This window comes from Sarcophilus harrisii, chromosome 2 (genome assembly GCF_902635505.1).
Source record: "Sarcophilus harrisii chromosome 2, mSarHar1.11, whole genome shotgun sequence".
In the NCBI taxonomy this organism is placed as follows: Eukaryota; Metazoa; Chordata; class Mammalia; order Dasyuromorphia; family Dasyuridae; genus Sarcophilus; species Sarcophilus harrisii.
The window spans coordinates 426,316,934-426,336,446 of NC_045427.1; the positions used below are offsets into that span (position 1 = coordinate 426,316,934).

The 19,513-nt window shown below is 33.5% G+C and overlaps 1 protein-coding gene across 10 annotated transcripts in view; it reads left to right on the forward strand.

The window, feature by feature from the left end:
• The window catches only part of CHD6 (chromodomain helicase DNA binding protein 6), a 162,283-nt gene that overhangs the window by 63,300 nt on the left and 79,470 nt on the right, over positions 1-19,513 (forward strand). For all 10 annotated transcript variants that reach the window (XM_031954000.1, XM_031953995.1, XM_031953997.1 and 7 more), the window contains 5 exons: positions 10,166-10,231; positions 11,247-11,305; positions 11,880-11,997; positions 15,598-15,684; positions 15,907-16,041. In XM_031954000.1, coding sequence (XP_031809860.1) covers positions 10,166-10,231; positions 11,247-11,305; positions 11,880-11,997; positions 15,598-15,684; positions 15,907-16,041 — 465 coding nt within the window. The remainder of the gene's footprint in view (positions 1-10,165; positions 10,232-11,246; positions 11,306-11,879; positions 11,998-15,597; positions 15,685-15,906; positions 16,042-19,513) is intronic.

The window sequence follows — 19,513 nt, forward strand, 5'->3', positions numbered from 1 at the left end:
GTAGAGCCCACCCAGTGGAGTTTTAATGTCTATACCTTGAGTAACTCATCCTCTTTGTTTAGGCCTCTTAAGACACCCCACTTCTTTTTCTGGATTTGTTTTATTCCCTCCTGCACAGTAGCAGGTCTAAGTTGCCAGAAATAGATCACTAGCACACAATTAAATTTAAACTCTCTTAGGATCTTAGGAGTAGATATAATCCTGTTGAGGACAAATATATACTTCCCCGCTTAAACTACTCTAGCATCCATGTATTTTTTGATTGGCTAATGGAGACTTTTAGATTTGAAATATCATTTAATTAACAGTAAATGTTTTATTTATATATATATATATATATAAAACATTATAGATACTAACATATTAAAGTATAATGATGTTTGTAATATATAACAATACTTAGATATCCATATTATACTCATACCAATTTTCTCAAATGCTACAGCAAGTAATAGTACAAACTTATAGTAACTTAGATTATAAATACTCAAGGGAAAAGCCAACTCTTATTATTCAAATTATTCAGTTCTAGACTGCAGTTTTAGTTCTCCATTGGGAAACATATGTACCATATTAAACTACTTTTCTCCTCACTACTTTACTGTTGATTTTCACCATTCAATCTGGGGAAATACTCTTTTTCACTTAAACATAATATTTTATAAGATCTTTCAAATAATCATCATCTTTAAAGAAAGTATTAAAAGATGTTAGCTATTAATATACATAGTAACTCTCTAGCCAGAGAACTGCAGAGCTCAACAAACTGGCTCTCTTGGGGCTCTACAAAGCAGCCCAAGCCTTTTATTTACTCACTTAGATGCTGTATATAGTAAGCACTTAATAATGAACTCCTTTACCTCTCATTCTGCATCCTCCACCAGAATGCTGGGTATTTCCCATTCCCTATCCAAAAATTTCACAACCCATTCAGAATAGAACTCACAGCAGCACCCTTACCCTCCTCCTCACTAGGCCATCAAAGCAGCTGTAATTCCCTTTTGCATACAGAAGTGGTAGCAGAGAGCTACTCACCTTTCTCCCACCCTGGGTGGCTGGGTGCTGGAGCTCTTGATCTATGAATTCACTTTTTTCTGGCCAATCAGGATTCATCAATCAAAGCATTCCTTCTGTAACTGTTGTTCTGTTCCGGTGGAACCACTTTTCAATCCCCTGCTTTCTTTTTACTTCTTTTCTTTTCTGAAGGTTCCTTACCTTTCTTTGCTGCCTTCTCTGTTTTGATACTTGCTTGTGAGACCCTCCTCCTAATTCTTAGTCACTCATTTTTGACTTTAAAAAATCACAACACCCCAAATTTCCCCAACAAATCAATAGTTCCCTTTTAAACTTACAAACTTAATAAGCTTTTAAATTTATCTCAGTGTCCAAACATTAATTTCTCATTTTCTTAGTTTTATCCACTTCACTTATGTGACAGATATGCAGATTAGCTGAGGGATCTCTTATGCCTTAGTTCTGACGGCACTGAAAAGGTCTCTCCCTCAAGTGTCCTTGATAGACTGCCTTTTTTTACAGTCCTATTTCTCTATGATTTTTAATGAATAATGATCTTTTTCTGCTTCCTCATAACATTCAACTGTTCCCACACAAACATAACATCACTCCACATTGTTGACAGAAAGCTCCAAATCAATTCTTACTTTTGTACAGATTGTGTTGTTCCAAACTGTTCAAATCCTATTTGAAAGCTATGTTTCTTCATATGCATTTTTAGCAACTTATGTTAAAGTAAAATTCTTTTTATATTCATTTTAGGCATCATAATGTTCATCTGCAACATCAACAATATCTTAAATCCTTTAATAATTGATACAGACTCTTCCTTTACACAGAAATACCTTTTCTGTTCTTTTCCATCATTAACTGCTCCTTTTAAAAGGAACCTTAAAGAGACAGTATGTTACAAAGATATGATTGTCAAGAAGTTGGTGATGTGCAGGAGGAAACTTAAGCAATTCAAGAACAAAAAATACAAATGTTAATTTTTTTTAAAAGCTAGCCAGAAGTTTATGGACTACCTTTTGCCAGGGAAGCCAACTTGAGGACAGGGAAACAAATTAGCAATCTGCTAGTACTCTGACCATAATGCTTTAGGAGTGTCTAAAACCTGAAATACTTGATTCAAATAAGAATTCTAAAGTGCCTGGATATTGAAAGTGTTTTGGGGGGTGGGAAACACTCGGCATTGTGGGGGTTCATGATGAAATAAATTAATAAGCAGTTAGAGACAAAAACAGAAAAGCAAAATAGTCCCTGCTCTCAACAAACTTACATATGATGGGGAAAACAAGACATTTCAACTGCAAATTAGGTGGAAATCCTATGGTCTTTAAGGTATAATAGCAAGGCAAAGATTACTGTTGCTTCTTTAATGTCACTTGCATTGATTTTGTAATGTTCTTGGTTGAGTTTTCTGGAGGTCTTGGGAGCAGCCTTCTTTTCAGTAGAGTAATCAGCATAAGAATAGCCAGGTGTTAAAGTCCAAAAGTCTTTATTGTCTCCTTCATCTGGTACTCTGCTAGCTTTCTCATGGACTTGGTTTCAGTGGAGAAAATGCAGCAGGATAGACCACAATGGTGGTGTGAAATGAAGTGAGTCTGAGTCCAAGGATTTGTTCTTCAGCCTCCAGCCACCACCAAAGGTGGATGGCAGAATGAATCTGTCTCTGCCTTCTTTGGCTGAGTTTGTCTCAGCTTATATGCTCTACACTGAGTATAAACCAATCATTATATCACCAGGAAACCATTATTTATTGCAAGATTAAATCAGTCATCCTGAACTTAGAGAACTATTAAGCACCATGCTAAACTAGATAACCATTGTATTTATCAATTCCACTGACTTAACACCTTGTAAGAATCCTTGTTTCAGAGTTCTGGCCCATAACATGATTTGATGTTTTTTATTTGTTTTTTTCTTATCAGTTCCTAATGTTTAACCTATTTAATAGTGTCAAGGACTTTGGTAACAAGAACTTTCCTTCAATAGCTATGATTGTATCATCTGCAGAAGCAATTGCTAGGCTGAACCTCCAATAGGAATGATTTTTAGTGCTTTTGGGCTTGGATCCTGGGCTTTGTCCATTAGGATCTGTGGGGAGTTGATAGTTAAGTTGTTGGTGAGATTGGGTCAATCCTGGATATTGGAAAATCCACAGTACTTTTGTTAGTGACAGTGAACCCAAAATATTCTGAGTAATATTTCTCAAAGCTTCTTAAAAACCTACAGCATTATAATCATGGAACAGAGCTTAATGGTTATATGATCATTGTCCAGAACCTAGAAGTTAATAGCACTTTACACTGGAGACTGTCTTGAGGTCCCTGAAGACCAAAAAAGCCCCGAATCCAAACAAGTGAACTGGACCTAAACCTGCCAGCACTTTGTGTGGAAGGTAGAAACCATTAGCAAAAGCCCCACCATGATTGACTTTAGGACCAAACAAGCCTGACCGTTCCATCAGAGAGTGTGAGAGAGGACAGAGTTTGGTGGTGACTCAAAATTCCATTTCAAATGAAGCTGTCATGTGAGCAAACAGAAGGTAACACTATAAAGAAAAACAAGCCAAAAAAATGCCCAAAGAGTAAACTGAAAAGGATAGAATAACTCCACAGTAACTATAAATGTAACTTCAAAGAAAAGAAATTAGTTTCAAAAAAACTACAAGAGTACTTGGAAGAAATGAAAGGATAAGCAGTAAAGTTAGAGCTTTGGGGGAAAGAATTGGGACAATAAAAGTAAATTGTCATGAGAGTAGATAATGGATGTCAGGTGCAAAATGAGACTTCTTTTTGTAGATGGCAAATATGTGATTTTGTTTTGCTTAACAATGCTTTTTTCTTACAAAGTCTGTTTTTCTTTATGAGGGGTTTGGTATTCAGGGAGGAGAGAATAGTGCCACTAATAGTATTGCCTCCCTTGACTGTCTTCCTTGCCCCTCAAAATGAAAATAAAAATTTTTTTGGGTCATTGAAGCATTTTTTAAAATGCCTAGAAAGAAACACAGGGGCAAGAAATCTTTGATAGTAATATATTGAATTTATAATATTTTTAAACAGTATTTTTCCCAATTATGTGTCAAGAAAAATTTTAGCACTCATTTTTACAAGATTTTGAGTTCCAAATTTTTCTCCCATCCTCCCCTTTTCTAAAAATGGGAGGCAGTAATTTATACATGTACTATCATGTAAAACATTTCCATATTAGTCACAGTTATAAAAAAAGAAACAGATTAAAAAGGGGGAGGGGGCACAAGAAAGAATAAGGCAAATGAAAAAAGTCTTGATATGCATTCAAAGTCCATCAGTTCTTAGTTTAGTTATGAATAGCATTCTTTTTTTTTTTTTTTTTTTTTTTTTTTTGGTACTTGTCTTGGATCATTGTGTTGCCGAGAAGAACTGTAATTTTTTTTAAAAAGCAAATTATATGTAATAAAGAAACTTACACATTTACCTATATTTTTTTTGTTCTTTTTTATATTTGATATATATTTTTTTTAATCCACTGATTTTTTTTTTTTTTAAGAAAGTAGAAGGGGGGCAGAAACTAGGTGGTGCAGTGGATAGAGCACCAGCCCTGAAATCAAGAGGACCTGAGTTCAAATTTGGCCTCAGACACTTAATACTTCTTAGCTGTGTGACCTTAAGCAAATCACTTGACCCCAGTTGCCTCAGTAAAGAAAAAAAAAAAGTAGAAAATCTTATTCAAGTAATGGGAGATGCCCTGAAAATTATAATGGCAAAAGTAAAAGTCATAGAATGATAAAAGTGAAACATATCTCTGAAGAAGAAATTTTAGAACAAGATAAAAATATTTTTAAAATAGACCTAAAGAAAGGTATCCACTGGAAAACAGGGAAAGGAGGAGAATTGAAGAATCATGAGTTACCAAAAACAGTAACTAAACAAAGAACTTAGATAATATTTATCAAGAAATAATAAATGAAAACTGTCCAGAGCTATTCGAAGGACAGGGCTAAGTGAAAATAAAAGGAGAACCATCATTCCTACTTAAAGGAAAGTCTCAGAAATGTTATAATCAAAATCAAGAGCTTCTTGGTCAAAGAAAAATTCTTTTAGACATAAATAAAGTTTGAACACTAAAGATTTTCGGGAGCCCAGAAAACTTGGCAGCAACTAATATGAAATTAAGAAAATCTTGGAGCATGACATTCCAAAAGTCAAAAGATAAAATGCTTGCAACCAAAGAATAATTTTGCAAGATTTAGTGTAATTTACTGGCTAACAGAACTGAGGGTGGTATTTTCATGGTGTATAGTACTTTCTAGCAATACTGATAAAAGACCAGATATATGTAGAAATTTTGGAATACTTACACAGAAATCAAGAGAAACTTAGAAAAATAAATATGTTTAATTAGTTAGGAGTTAAACTGTGGTAGTATACTTACCTACAAAAGAAACAAGGGTCGCTGTAGAATGCTATTGTCTTCCAATGTCACAGAGGAAGTCAGATAAAATTAAAAAGGGACTTGGGATATGCTCCCTTTTGAGATTAAGAAACAAAGAAAAAGTAGTGGGGAAAGAAAATACCCTGAATAAATTGAGGAACACCAATATGGAACCTTCAACTTCTCATCTGAGAATATGCAAAGAGTAGAGAGAATGGGTCTCTTGTCAGAAAGATAAATTGATAGTTGAACCAAAAGGACTGTACAGAAAAACATTAACTAACTTTCACAGGGAAGCAGGAATGAGACAGGAAAGGGGCTTTAAGAGTGAGGATAGAGTCTGGATAAAATAGTACATTGGCCAACAAAACAAAGATCCATTTCAGAGTGTAAATGGAGAAAGACAATTAAAAGAAATAACATTTTAAAATGAGTGAGCTGAATCTGGATTAAAAAGGGCAGTTTATTAGAAGCAAATCATTTAAGTATCGATAATCAGTGTTGATCTCATTCCTTCTCTCTTACCTCTTTTATAACAGATGGAATGGGGTAGATTAGGGATATATGATGAAGGGAAATGCATACCTTATTTGTAAAGACCAATAATATAAAGGATTCATTCATGAAAACAGAAAAGACTGTCAGAATGGATTAGAAAATATAATTCAACAAAATTTGTTTTATAAGAAATTCTTGAAATATAAAGATTCATAAAATTAAAATAAGGTTTGGAACAGTTTTTAGTGTGCTTCAAGCAAACCCAGAAAAATAGAAAGTGTCAGTGAAGATAAGGGCAATAGTAAAAATAAATTTTTAGAAAAGATAAACTATGTTTATAGGAAACTATATTATGTTTAAAGACATCATAGATAAGTAAATAATATCAGAACTTAATACATGGCATTGAATGTCTTAGCATCTAAGTATTTAAAGGGGAAAATAGTAAAACTATAGATAAAGACTTCACTGAACCCCTTTCAGACAAATCAGACAGAAAGATAAACTGGAAACAAGGACTTGAATAGAATTTTAATTGTTACATATTATTCTGACAAATATGAAATGGAAACAAATAAATAGAATTTCTTTGTTGTGTATGGCCCCTTTACAAAGGACCTTTGTTGTGTGTGGCAGGCCTGGCATATAAATCTCATAAATAAGTACCACAACAAATAAGCCATATGCTGACTATAATAGAATATAGACCATAAAATATCTTCAAATAAAAAATTCAAATTTAGCTAGAAATTAAATAATTTAATTTTAAATCATTGTTATTTAGAAGTGATAAATAATTTCATCAATGAACATGACAGTAATGAAACAGTTTTATCAAAACTTTTGGAATAAGGAGGGAGAGCCAAGATGGTAGAGTATAAGCAGGAACTTTCCTGAGCACTCTCAAATTTCTCATTCTCAAATTTAACATGGTTTGTTAAAATAACACCTCAAAACAAATTCTGGAGTGGCAGAACCTGCAAAAGGACAAGATGAAACAGTTTTACACCCCAAAACAAGTTAGGAGATTATCAGGAAGGATCTGTCTCACTGGGGTGAGTGAAGTGCAGTCCAACCCGGCCATACTCAACAAGTCAGCAATAGGCTTTGGGAGCAACTAAATCTGTGGCAGCAATCTCTAAGCCCACAAATGGTAAAAAGGTCAGACAACAGGTCAGAAGATTACAGAGACTGTTTGCTAGCACCAGAAAGAAGACGCTTATACAGTTGCGGGAAAATTGAACCATTAAAGCACTGTTGGTGTTATGAACTGTTTGAACCTTTCTAGAGAGCAATTTGGAACCATGTTTGAAGAGTTATAAACCTTTGTATACTCTTTGAGCCAGCCAGACCACCTCTAGATGTGTATCCCAAAGGGGAAAAAAAACCAGGAAAAACCAGGAAAATATTTATATAAGCTCTTTTTGTACTAACAAAGAATTGGAAATTGAGGGGATGCTCATCAATTAAGGAACAAGTTGTAAGTACGTGATTATATTGAAATATTCTTGTGCTATAAGAAATGACAAGCAGGATGCTTTCAGAAAAATCTGAAAGAACTTACACGAATTGATGAAAAATGAAATGATCAGAAGCAGGAAAACATTGTACAAAGTAACAGTAATATTGTGTGTTGGTCAACTATGAATGACTTAGCAATCTCACCAATACAATGATCTGAGATAATTCCAAAGGATTTATGCTGCAAAAATTCTTTCCACCTCCAGAGAAAAAACTAGCATCTGAATGCAGACTGAATCAAACTTTTTTTTACTTGATTCTTAGATTTTTTTTTTTTTTGGGGGGGGGGTCTGGAGGATGAGGTGTCTGTATTTCTTTCACAATATGACTAATAGTGAAATATGTTTTGCATGACTGCATGGGTTTTGTATAATATATATCAAATTGCTTGACTTCTCAATGAGGAGGAAAGGGGGGTATAAGGAGGCAGAGAATTTGCAATGCAAATTTTAAAAAAAAAATTTAAAAATTGTTTTTACATGTAATAAAGAGGATAAATAAAATATTCAGAAAACGTTTTAAAAAAAAAAAAAAAAACCTTTGGGATGGAGCCAATGAAGAACTAAGAAGAAAATTCATGTCTCTTAAAACCTTTAATCAACAAAAAAGAGAAAAAAATAGATCAGTATATTCACTGAGCATCAACCAAAAAAGTTTTAAAAATTAAATAAAAACATCTCAGCCAAACACCAAAGTGGAATTTCTGAAAACCAAAGTAGAAGACTAACAAAATAGAAAACAAAGAAGTCATTGAGATGATAGCTAAAACCATAAGCTGTTTTTTAAAACAAGGAAAGAAAAAACCTAATAAAATAGATAATTTTTTTTTAAGAGGGAGGAAAAGCAAACATGAACAACAAAAATGAAGATGGAGGAAGAGAAAATAAAGAAAATTGTTATGAACACTTTTGCCCAATTATCTATGTCAGCAAAACTGATATGAAATGGATGAATATTTATGAAAATGTTCCAATTAACAGAATAAGAAATGAAGATTTTAAATAATCCACTCTCAAAAGATAAACAAACCACAAATGAATTCCCCAAAGGGAAAACAAACCAAAATAAAAGGATGAGATTGATAAATAAATTCTATGAGACATTCAAAAAATAATTCATAATAATTTGGAAGAAATAGTAGCCTGTCAAATTTCTTCAATAATAGAAATATGATTTGATCCCTAAGCCAAGAAGCACCAAATCAGAAAAACTATAGACTACTATCCATAATGAATGTTTGTGTAAAATATTAAGTAAAGTGGCCTTAACACATTAAAATTTATATAATGTAACCATTTGGAGACCTATGAGCGATTAATGATTTGTTAAATTTAAGTAAAATTAAGTGCAACAGGTCATTAATAATAGAAATTTTGAAAATCACTTATCTCGACAGGTATAAAACATAATTATTCCAACAGATGAAAAGAAAAATTTTTGATAAAACATAGTTTTCTGTTTAAAAAAAAAAAGGCATTAAGAAGCATCACAATAAATGGACCTTTTTCTTATTATAGAGAATCTGTATAGCCACATATTCCATTAAGATCAAAAGCAAAGAAATGATGTCCATGAATAAATCAACACGTTTATGTAATTCTAGAAATGCCAACTATAGATATGATGGGCAGCCAGATGATGCAATGAATAGAGTGCTAGGCCTCAAATCAGCCCTTACACACTAGCTTTGTGACTCTGGACATGTCACTGTTTGCCACAGTGTTCCCAGCTATAAAATGTGCTGAAGAAGGAAATGGCAAAACACTCCAGAATTTTGTGAAGAAATTACCAAACCTCCAAACAGGACCACATAGAATCTAATATCACAGAAAAATGACTGAACATGTAAGACAAAAAGAAATTAAGATAATAATCATAGGGAGGGAGAAAACAAAATTTTCTTTTTTGCACATGATGTAGTATTTTACCTTGAGCATACTAAAAATTGAACTAAAAACTTAATTAAAATAATAATTTTAGTGAAGTAGCACTATATGTGTGTGTGTGTGTATACATATATAAATAAAATTATCTTGTCTTTCTGCCATATTGCCAAATATACATATACATACATATATATACATATATATATATATATATATAAAGAAAAAATAGGAAAAATCTAATTAAAATAAGCATTATAAAATAAAAGATTCAGGAATGTTTGAAAATATTTCCTGGAAATACGGAGCTACTACTTACTTATTTCTTGGCTGATAATCAACAGACCACTTTACCACCCTGACTTTCCATATATTTGATTCTAAAATGTGGTTAATATTGCTCATATTACCTGTATCACAGGATTACTTTGAGAAAATCTCTTTTTAAATGATAAATATATTATGCAAATGTGAGCTGTTGCTCTTATTATTAGAATGTTGTCCCCGTTAGTACCATAGAAATTTTCTAATGTTTTATATTGTTAACTTAAGATTTTTTTTCCTCCCTAGGAGTTCCTTGTGATTCCTTGTGAAAGTTTTTCAGTTAGTTCTGTCTGTTTTGCCTTGTTCTGCCATCGTTTATGCAGTACTAGAACCCCTTCATTATAGTCATAAACACCTTATTTTATAATAGTGGTTCATGCTATAAGTTGATGTTTATTAAGGATTAGTAAACTTCTGTACCAAACAATGCCAGCTGTGGTACTTCTGATGAAATCTTCCTTGTTATCAGTAGAATAATGACCATTACTTTTCCCCCTTATTATCTTTAGGAGCCTCCAGAAGATGATGCTAATATCATTGAGAAGATTCTGGCATCCAAGATGGTACAGAAGGAGGTCAGTGGCTTATGATTTGTAATTTTTACTTTAGCCACTTAATAAAAACAAGCTTGGGGGAAGGCATGGGGAAGGGGCAGAGCAAAGAAAGTGAAGGTGGAATAGGGATTGTAATATCTTGGTAGCAGTGAGGATTGTATCAGAATACTTTTTGACATTTATCATTCATTTGTCTTTTATAATAGATTTTGTGACATATAACTTAATCAAAAGCAAAGTGATTTTTTTTTTCCTTTTTCTTTGCATATAGAGATAATTTATTCCACAATTACTACTTTCATTAGTTGAGGACTAACAGAGGAGACATTGAGTAGTATATCAGAGATGTCTTCTAGATTGATTTGATTAATTTGAAGTGAAGTATCCCAGAATTAGCAAAGAGAAATTAGGAGGAAAATTTTAAGAGAAAGAAGACTATTGGGACATGATGTTAATGAGAATTTACTTTTTGTCCTTAAATTAAATATTTAAGGAAGTTTCGTTTCTTTAAGCCTGTATGCTACAGGTGATTTGTTGGGCTGTCATAAGAAAAATTATATATTGACTTTGTCAGGCAAAATAGTACCTGCTAATGTCTAGGATAGTTAGATCATAGGAACAATTGGAAGTCAGCTTTATAGTATTACAGTCAGGGTTTATTCAAATGAATTGGAGTTTGGGGGTCATGTTGCAAAATAGTGTTTTCGGAACCTCTATCATGTGGGGTTTGGCTATAAAAATATTCCTTTTTACTCTAGGTTTATCCTAAATATCTATGCTAATTGTGTAATCAGAAGAATAACATGGAATTCAGTCCTAGCTTGAGTCTTGCAAGACTATAGAAAAATAGAGCTTTAATCCATATTTTTTAGCTGTGTTTTACTTTCATGAACCAAGGTCTTTACTTGTCAGCAGAAACAGTTTTCTTAAGTAAGCCTTGCTAAAAATCTATATATTTTCATTTAAAATATGAATTATTCATGCAGAGTGGCATCTGCCATAGGGACAGAACTGATAATCTTCTTGTTGGCCACAGGTTCACCCTGGGGAACTTCCTTTTGACATGGAGCTATTCTACGTCAAGTACAGGAACTTGTATGTATTTACTTGTTTACAACTTTTAATTTTTTCCATTGTATTTCTTAAACATAAAAAGGATGTTCTTCCCCCCCCCAATTTTTAACAAAATGTCCCATGTCTTTCATGTATTTTTAGAATAGCTCTTAGAATTTTATCTCTTTGAGTTTTATTGAAGTAAAATCATTCTTTTTTTTTCTTGCTGCTCTTCGTTTAGTTTTGTTCTATTTCTCTCTTGTTCTCAATGATGAGCATTAAAGTCTAAAGTCACCATTTTCCTATTAATGTCAGTTCTTGCAGGGACACAACTACTTATAATTTATCCCTGACTTTTCTCTCTCCCAAAGGACAAATCCCTTAAAAGTACATTGATTTTTAAGATGAGAGTTTAGTTTTTGCTATTTATGACAATCAGCTGTTTTTATGTTTAATAGCTGATTTTTAAACAGTTAAAGCAAGATTTAAATATCACTAATTAAATTTAATTAGGTTAAATTAAATTTAAACTTAATTACATTTAAACAAGTAACAGTTAAAACAAAAAAGATGTGTTACTGTTCCTGGATTAAGTTTTTTTTTTATCTTTGAGCAGTTCCTACTTGCATTGTAAATGGGCAACAATGGAAGAGCTGGAAAAAGATCCTCGAATCTCTCAGAAGATAAAGCGCTTCAGAAATAAGCAAGCACAAATGAAGCACATTTTTACTGAGGTAAAATGACAGTTAGTAATTAATGTGGCTTCAGTTCTTCTTTGAGTTTTGAAAATTTGGCTTGGGGTTTAAGAGTAATTTGTTGTGGCTTTCTGTAAACCCACTGTTTTTCTCAAGTTGTTGAACCAAATTAATGCTAAAGAAAAACTGATCTAGTGGCATATTTAAGTTAATCATTGGCCACATAAGGTTAGATAGTATTGGACACTTCCAAGTAGAATGTGAAAACTTGGTGGAACATTTCTTTTTTAATGTTTTATTTTTTTTCCCAATTACCTGTAAAAATAATTTTCAGCATTTATTTTTAAAATTGAGTTGTAATTTCCCTCCCCACTCTTCTCTTTGAGAAAGCAAGCAATTTTATATAGATTATACATGTATGATCACAGAAAACATATCCTCATATTAATCATATTGTTCCCTCTGTCTATATATTCTCCTTCTAATTACCCCAATAAGGATAAATTTCTTTTGTGTTATAATTATTATCCTCCCATGTAGGAATATAAACAATTTAACTTTATCAAGTCCCTTATGATTTCCCTTTTCTCTTTTACCTTTTTATGCTTCCTTCAAGTCTGGTATTTGGAAGTCAATTTTCTATTCATTTATGGTCTTGTCATGAAGAATGTTTGAAAAGCCTCAATGTTCATTGAATATCCATTTTTCTCTCTGAAGGATTATATTCAATTTTGCTGAGTAGGTGATTCCTGGTTGTAATCCCAGTTCCTTTGCCCTCGGAATATTATATTCCACGTTCTCTCTGATTCTTTACTGTAAAAGCTCCTAAAACTTGTGCTATCCTGATTGTGACTCCATGATACTTAAACTATTTCTTTCTAACTATTTGCAATATTTTTCCTTAACCTGGGAACCCTGAAATTTGGTTACAATATTCCTGGGATCTCTTTCAGGAGATGATCAGTGTATTCTTTTAATTTCTATCTTACCCTTTCATTCCAGAATATCAAGGCAGTTTTTCTTGAAAAATAATGTCTGGGCTCTTTGGTTGATCATGGCTTTTAGGTAGTATAATAATTTTTAAATTATCTGTCTTGGATCTGTTTTCTTGGTCAGTTGTTTTTGTCATAAGACATTTCATATTGTCTTCTATTTTTCCATTTTTTTGGTTTTGTTCCTGCTTTTCTATTTGGCCAATTCTAATTTTGTTTTTTTTTTTGGGGGGGGGGGTTTGAGTTCTTCTCTTCAGTGAATTTTCGTATGCTTTTATTCATTTGGGCAATTCTACTTATCAAGACATTCTTCTCATTGGATTTTTGAATTTCTTTTATCATTTAGTCTAGTCTGTTTTTAAAGTGTTATTTTCTTCAGTGTTTTTTGTGCCTTTTACCAAGCTGTTGACACTTTTTTTCATGATTTTCTTGCATCATTCTCATTTTTCTTCCCAGTTTTTCCTCTGCTTTCCTTATTTGATTTTTAAAATCCTTTTTGAGCTCTTCCATGGCCTGAGACCAACTCATGGTTTTTTTGGAGGCTTTGGATATAGCAATTTTAACATTGCTTTCTTCTGAGAGTGTGTTTTGATCTTCCTTGTCACCATACTTACTTTCTATGGTTGAAATTTTTTTCTATTGTTTACTCATTTTCCCTGCTTAATTCTTGACTTTTAACTCTTTGCTAACGTTGGACTCTGTTTACAAGGGTGGAGGGTGCACTGTTCTAAACTTAAAGAGTTTTCTGCAGATGTTTTCAGAGATAGTTATGGGGATCTGTAGGTTTTCAGTTCTTCCAAAGTAGTATGATCTAAGGAAATGTGTGTTTACTAATCTTTTGGTCTGTGCTCTGGACTATGAGTGAGCACAAGCACTTTTTTCTGCCTTGGAAATAAAGAAGGGGTTCTTGCTCCCCTGTGCCTGCAAGCTCTGATATGCTAGTACTCTTCCTTGTCCTGAGATTGCTTCCCAGGACTGTGACCCAGATCCAAAAAACAACAGAGTCCTGCCCCCAAAACCAGCAAAGAGATTCTTGTAATTTCCTTCTGACCAGGTATTTGACCATCTTACCATCTGTGGCCTAAGAGTTCTAGAAGCATCTGCTTCAGCTGCTGATTCATTCAGTCTCAAAGGTGGCTTCTGGTTTGCTAGAGCCTGGTCTTTGCTAGTGTGGTCTGCACTGGATTGTGCTCCATTCTCACTTCAGTATAATAGATTTTTTCCTACCAGACTTTCAAGTTGCTTGGGCTGGAAATTGTTTCACTCCACTGTTTTCTGGGTTCTGCTACTTTAATATTTGTTTTAGGGTATTATTTAAAGATTTTTGGAGAGATTTGAGGGAGAGCTTAGGTGGGCCCTGCCTTTTCTCTACCATCATAGCTCTGCCCATTCAACAGAACTTTTCTTAGGAATTTAATAGCATACAGATCAGTAACTAAAATGACAATTTACATACTTTCATTAAAAAAGAGCCACATTATGCCTTAACTAAATGTGGAGACTTTTGTTTTCAAATTGGAGAAAATTTTAATGCAAATGTTTTGGTTCGTTTTTTGGTTTTAAAAAGTTCAAAGGAAACAAAATATACAGTTTTGAAAAGTATTGGTGAAATGTTGATCTTTTTGATGCTGCAAAATGAAGTGAGCAGAATCAGGGGAAAAAATTATATAGGAACTACAGCCTTGTAAAGAAAAACAAAATCAAGAGACTGAAGCTCTCTGATCAGTGCAGTGCACAACCATGACTGCAGAGAAGTAAGGATGAGGTTATAATTGCTTATAGCCCAGCAAGGAGGTAGAGAAGTAGTTTGAATAGTTTAGGTTGAGAAGTACATTTTTAGACTTGGCCAATGTGTGGATTTGTTTTGTTTGATTCTGCTCCTTTTATACAAGGGTAATTATGCTTTGTTTTATTTGGGAGGATGGAAGTTGATAAAAGGAGATCAGTGATATCAATGACAGTGATACCAGAGAAGGGTAGATCAATGTAGCATATTTTTTAAAGTGAAAAGAAAAAAGTTAAGGAAACTTAGGTAAGCAAGTCAACTTTGAAACTAATATATGAGATTTATTATATTTTTAATGATATGCTGGCAGTATGCAGTGGAGATGTGGGGTTTTATATGCAGGTCTCTTTCAGTTCTTTGTCTATGATGATACTTATATTTGTCAATATTGACTAAGTTAATTTTTTTTAAATGTTGCTTATTGGAGTAGTGATCTAACCACTGAAAATGTTTTTTTGGCTGAGATTAGATGTTTATCTGACACTACTAGTGTGACCATGTGCAAGTCATTTCATCTCTTTTCATTATCTGTGTTTACTCATGTAAAATGAACAGACTGTATAAGATGGCTTTGGAGGTCCCTTTCACCTGTCTACTTCATGATTTGTCAGGGATTCTGTAGAAGGAATCCTAAGGGAGTAAGAGAAATTTTAGGTTCCTCTAGAAAGCAACTTAAGCAAAATTATCCTTTACCTTCTTGAAACTTTCACTATTAAAGAATTCTTGAATTGTAATGTGGCAGATCTTAAAATAACTGATATTTGTTGGCTAACTTTTAAAGAAAATCTATCTGTATACAAAGGGATGGACTTTTTTGGTCTACTGGCTTTTTTTTAAACTGCCTTTCTCTGTTTGCATTAGCCTGATGAAGATTTGTTCAATCCAGACTATGTAGAAGTTGATCGTATCTTAGAAGTGGCTCACACCAAGGACTCCGATACAGGGGAAGTAAGTGCTTCTACACCCTGAAGTCTCTTTCATTCCTGCTGTGTGTTTGGGTGGTACTTATTCCATCAAGGTTAATTTTGTAACCCTTCTTTGAATTCCATACATCTGTTATTTAATTGCAGTGATTTTCAAATACCTGGCCAAGGTAGGACCAGTCCTAGTCCCTGTGTTCTTGTGGTAAGTGACTCGGATTTCTCTTCTCTCCTCTTTGCTCCCAATCAGGAGGTGACTCATTATTTAGTGAAATGGTGTTCCCTGCCATATGAAGAAAGCACCTGGGAATTGGAAGAAGATGTTGATCCAGCTAAAGTGAAAGAATTTGAGTCTCTTCAAATTCTTCCTGAAATTAAACATGTGGTAATATGCCTCTGTTTTTCACTTAAGTCCTTTTAAATAATGTTTAATAGATATGTGGACTTATTGATCATGATACATAAAAAAAGTTATTTGTATTTGCATATGCAGAATGAATGTGGGTACCTGTGCATGTGCAGCCCTTTACCTGGAGAGTTTCTTTTTCTGCCTTGATCCAGACTACCAAACAAACTGTTTTTCTGCTTCATTAGACATATTTGACAGAAGCAAAACTCCCCATTTCTTTGAAGCTGTCTTCTTTTCTTCACTTGTTACTATTAATTATGTCACTATTTCTCTTATCAAATAGTGAATCCTTCCTCCCTCTTCTCTCCCCCCCTGCCCCCAATTTAAAAACAACAGTACTATAGTGGAATTTTCAAATTTTACTTCAGAGGCGATACTCCAAAAATAGGTGCAGGCATCCACATAAAGTTCCCTGGAAGTATTTTTCTAACTAAGCTTCACTAAAAAGTCTTTCAGATTGGTACCTAGTGTGAAAATTTTTGTAGCTTCAGTTTTTAAATATCACAGAGATTAAGTAATTTCGTAGTCAGTTAACTTTTAAGGGTACTACACTTACCTAATAAAACCTATTTACAAAGGAAGTACTGAGTTAATTTCTCTGTGGAGCAGCATCAGGAATATAAAGAAAAGAGTATAGGAAAAAATGTGCTTGAGATTTTTTAGAGTCAATTCAATTTTCTACAAGTTGAAGGCCATTATTATATTAGTTGCAATACTTTTCCAATCACTTGAAAATGGGTTTTAGGAAATCTTAGCTCCTGAATCCTGTGGGTCTGTGTCTCATTTCCTGTGGTCTGTCCAAACTTTGCCTTAGACCTCAGCACTTTTCCATTGCTTTTTTCCTCTGGGGAATATGGTCATTTTCCCCCAGCTGTAGACAATGAATTTTTGTTGGGGATAGAAATGTTCATATTTATGGGAGAGTTTTTTTTTTCTTTAGTGAGATAGTAAGCTGGAGTTTATGATATTCTTATGCCAGAAGGGGTTATTCCTCCTCAGTCCCCTTCCTAGATGCTTGATTTTCTACTGTTCTTCCCAAAACCAAATACTTCCTTTTCCTGCCTCCACCCTCTCAGAATCATAAACTTCAAGAGTCTGTCTGATGATTGGGTATCAAGTTTCAGATCTTTTATTGATAGCAATCAGTAACCCCAACCAGAGATCATTATGGTCTCACATCTCTATAGAGGCCAATTTAAGCTTTTGTTTTCTACAATTTGGCCACTTGGGAATTAGCTTTCTTTCATAATATCATTACTATGTTCCCTAGGCAATGTGTTTTGTGCTTTCACTAGTCATTACATTAAATGATACTGGCCTGTGATGGTACTGAAAATAAAAGCAGTTAAAATAGAAGGATTTTCCGTTTGGTTTGGTTTTGTTTTTAAACAAGGATAATACTTATCTCAAAGAAACCTTTTTTGAAAAAAATAAATAATCTATTGGACAGGGAATAGTATAGACAAAAGTGTCCCAGCTAAAATTGGTTCAAAGGAAGGAAGAAAGACTCGACTGACTTTTCCTTTCAACAAGGGAGGTAAACAAGTGGTATCAATAATAATAGTTCATAGGAAAAGAATTTCTGGTAGTCAGGACCAATACTTTTCCACTCCATTCTCCATCACCTTTTGCTTGTATTTTTCTATGTCCCAGCTGTCTTGCCCTACCTCCTCACCCCTTGAAAGTCAAACACATATGCCTGCCCATATACAGCTTTCCCTCCCTGTCAATATTCCTTTAGTCATCATTTTTTTACTCCTCTCTGAGGCATGCATGTCACTTTTTGGTGTAGGTCTTATCTCCTTGATTGTATGCCCCATGAAAACAGACAATCTTGCTTGAATTTTGTCATCTCCTTCAGCTTTGGAAAGTGTTCTATAAACAGTAGATTTTTGTTGTTGTTCTTGTTGTTGTTTATTGAGTAAGCATTGTATATTAAATTCAAATTAGTGACAATTGGATAGTTCTACTAGGATAATGTATAGTTTGATCTAGTTAATACTGATTTTATTGTATTCTTCAGTAAGAGAAGCTTTCACATGAAATTTTGGGGCTTATGCTTTGAAAACCTTGAAACAGAAAATCAATGATCTTTCCATTAAACATAATGTAACAACAAATCCTAAAGGAAAAGACCATGTGTTAATTAGTATGAGGATCGTAGAATAATAGAGGAACCTTTTGATTGGTTTCCCTAATTCTAGTCTCTGCCTCCATCATTCATCTGCTGGAGTGAGAATCAGGTCACTCTACTGCTGAAGAAGCTTTTTTGACTTTCCTATTTTTCCTAGAATAAAATACAAATCTTCTCATTAACATTTAAAGTTTTTCACACTCTAATTCCAACCTGCTTTTCCATGTTGATTTTACATCGTTCCCTTCAAGCATATTCTGTATTCCAAGCTATATTCCAGTTACATTGACCATATGGGGCATTCTAACTCCTACCTCATTGCCTGTTCTGATTTCTATGCCTAGAATACTCTTCCTCCTCACTTCTTTTGGAAGTTTTTTGGAATCCCTAAACCCCTTTAAGGTTCACTTCAGGTTTCACTTTACTCACAAGGCTTTTTCTCATCATTCCCATTGTTAAAGCTTGCTGCCTTACCTCACCCTACTCCTCTCCAACTAACTTTCTACTTAGTTTGCATTTGCTTATCTGTATTTCTGTCTTGTTTATCTGAGTAAAAGGCAAACTTCCTGAGAGCAAGAACTATATTTTTTTTCAGTGCTTGCTGGATTGATTTGTAGTTACTTAGAGAGGAAGAGTCTTCATTGTGTCATTGAATCTTACTTTTGCTGGGATCATAATGGAAGTTACTATATGCAGAGCTGAAGAATTTAATTTTATCTCCTAGAAGATTTATTATTTGTGGAATGGCATTCCTTTCTCATGAAATCTAAATAACCATAATTACAGACTTTTTTATTATCCTGTTAGAAACTGCCCTGCCATCCTATATATTCTATAGTATTAGATTCAGTCATGTCCCCTGAAGAAATAGCAATATATTGTTGCACTTTATTTGTTACAGTATGAAAGCTTATAGTTGGAATATTCTGCTTGTTACTTAATATCAGCTTTATACTGAGTTGTTTAATACTGTGACAGATATTTTTACTTAAAAAGAATTTTTTTAAGGTAATTGTCCAAAGTAGAAGTGACAAAAGCTTACATGATAGTTTTGAAGTCCACAGTTGACCACATTTTCAGTAAAACTTCAGGAAACTTTTAAGGTTGCATGTGAAGTTAAGTGGCAAAGACAAGCCCTCAAATGAGGTAACACAATTATTGTTGCCATGTTTTTTAGTTCTTTCCTCCTATCTACCACAAATTCTATCTTATCTGGATTGAATAAAAGTTAGATTTTTAATCACTGATGTAAAACATGAATGAAGTTTTGCAGTGTATTTGATGCATGATATCATTTTTGTCTGTCACAGCAGA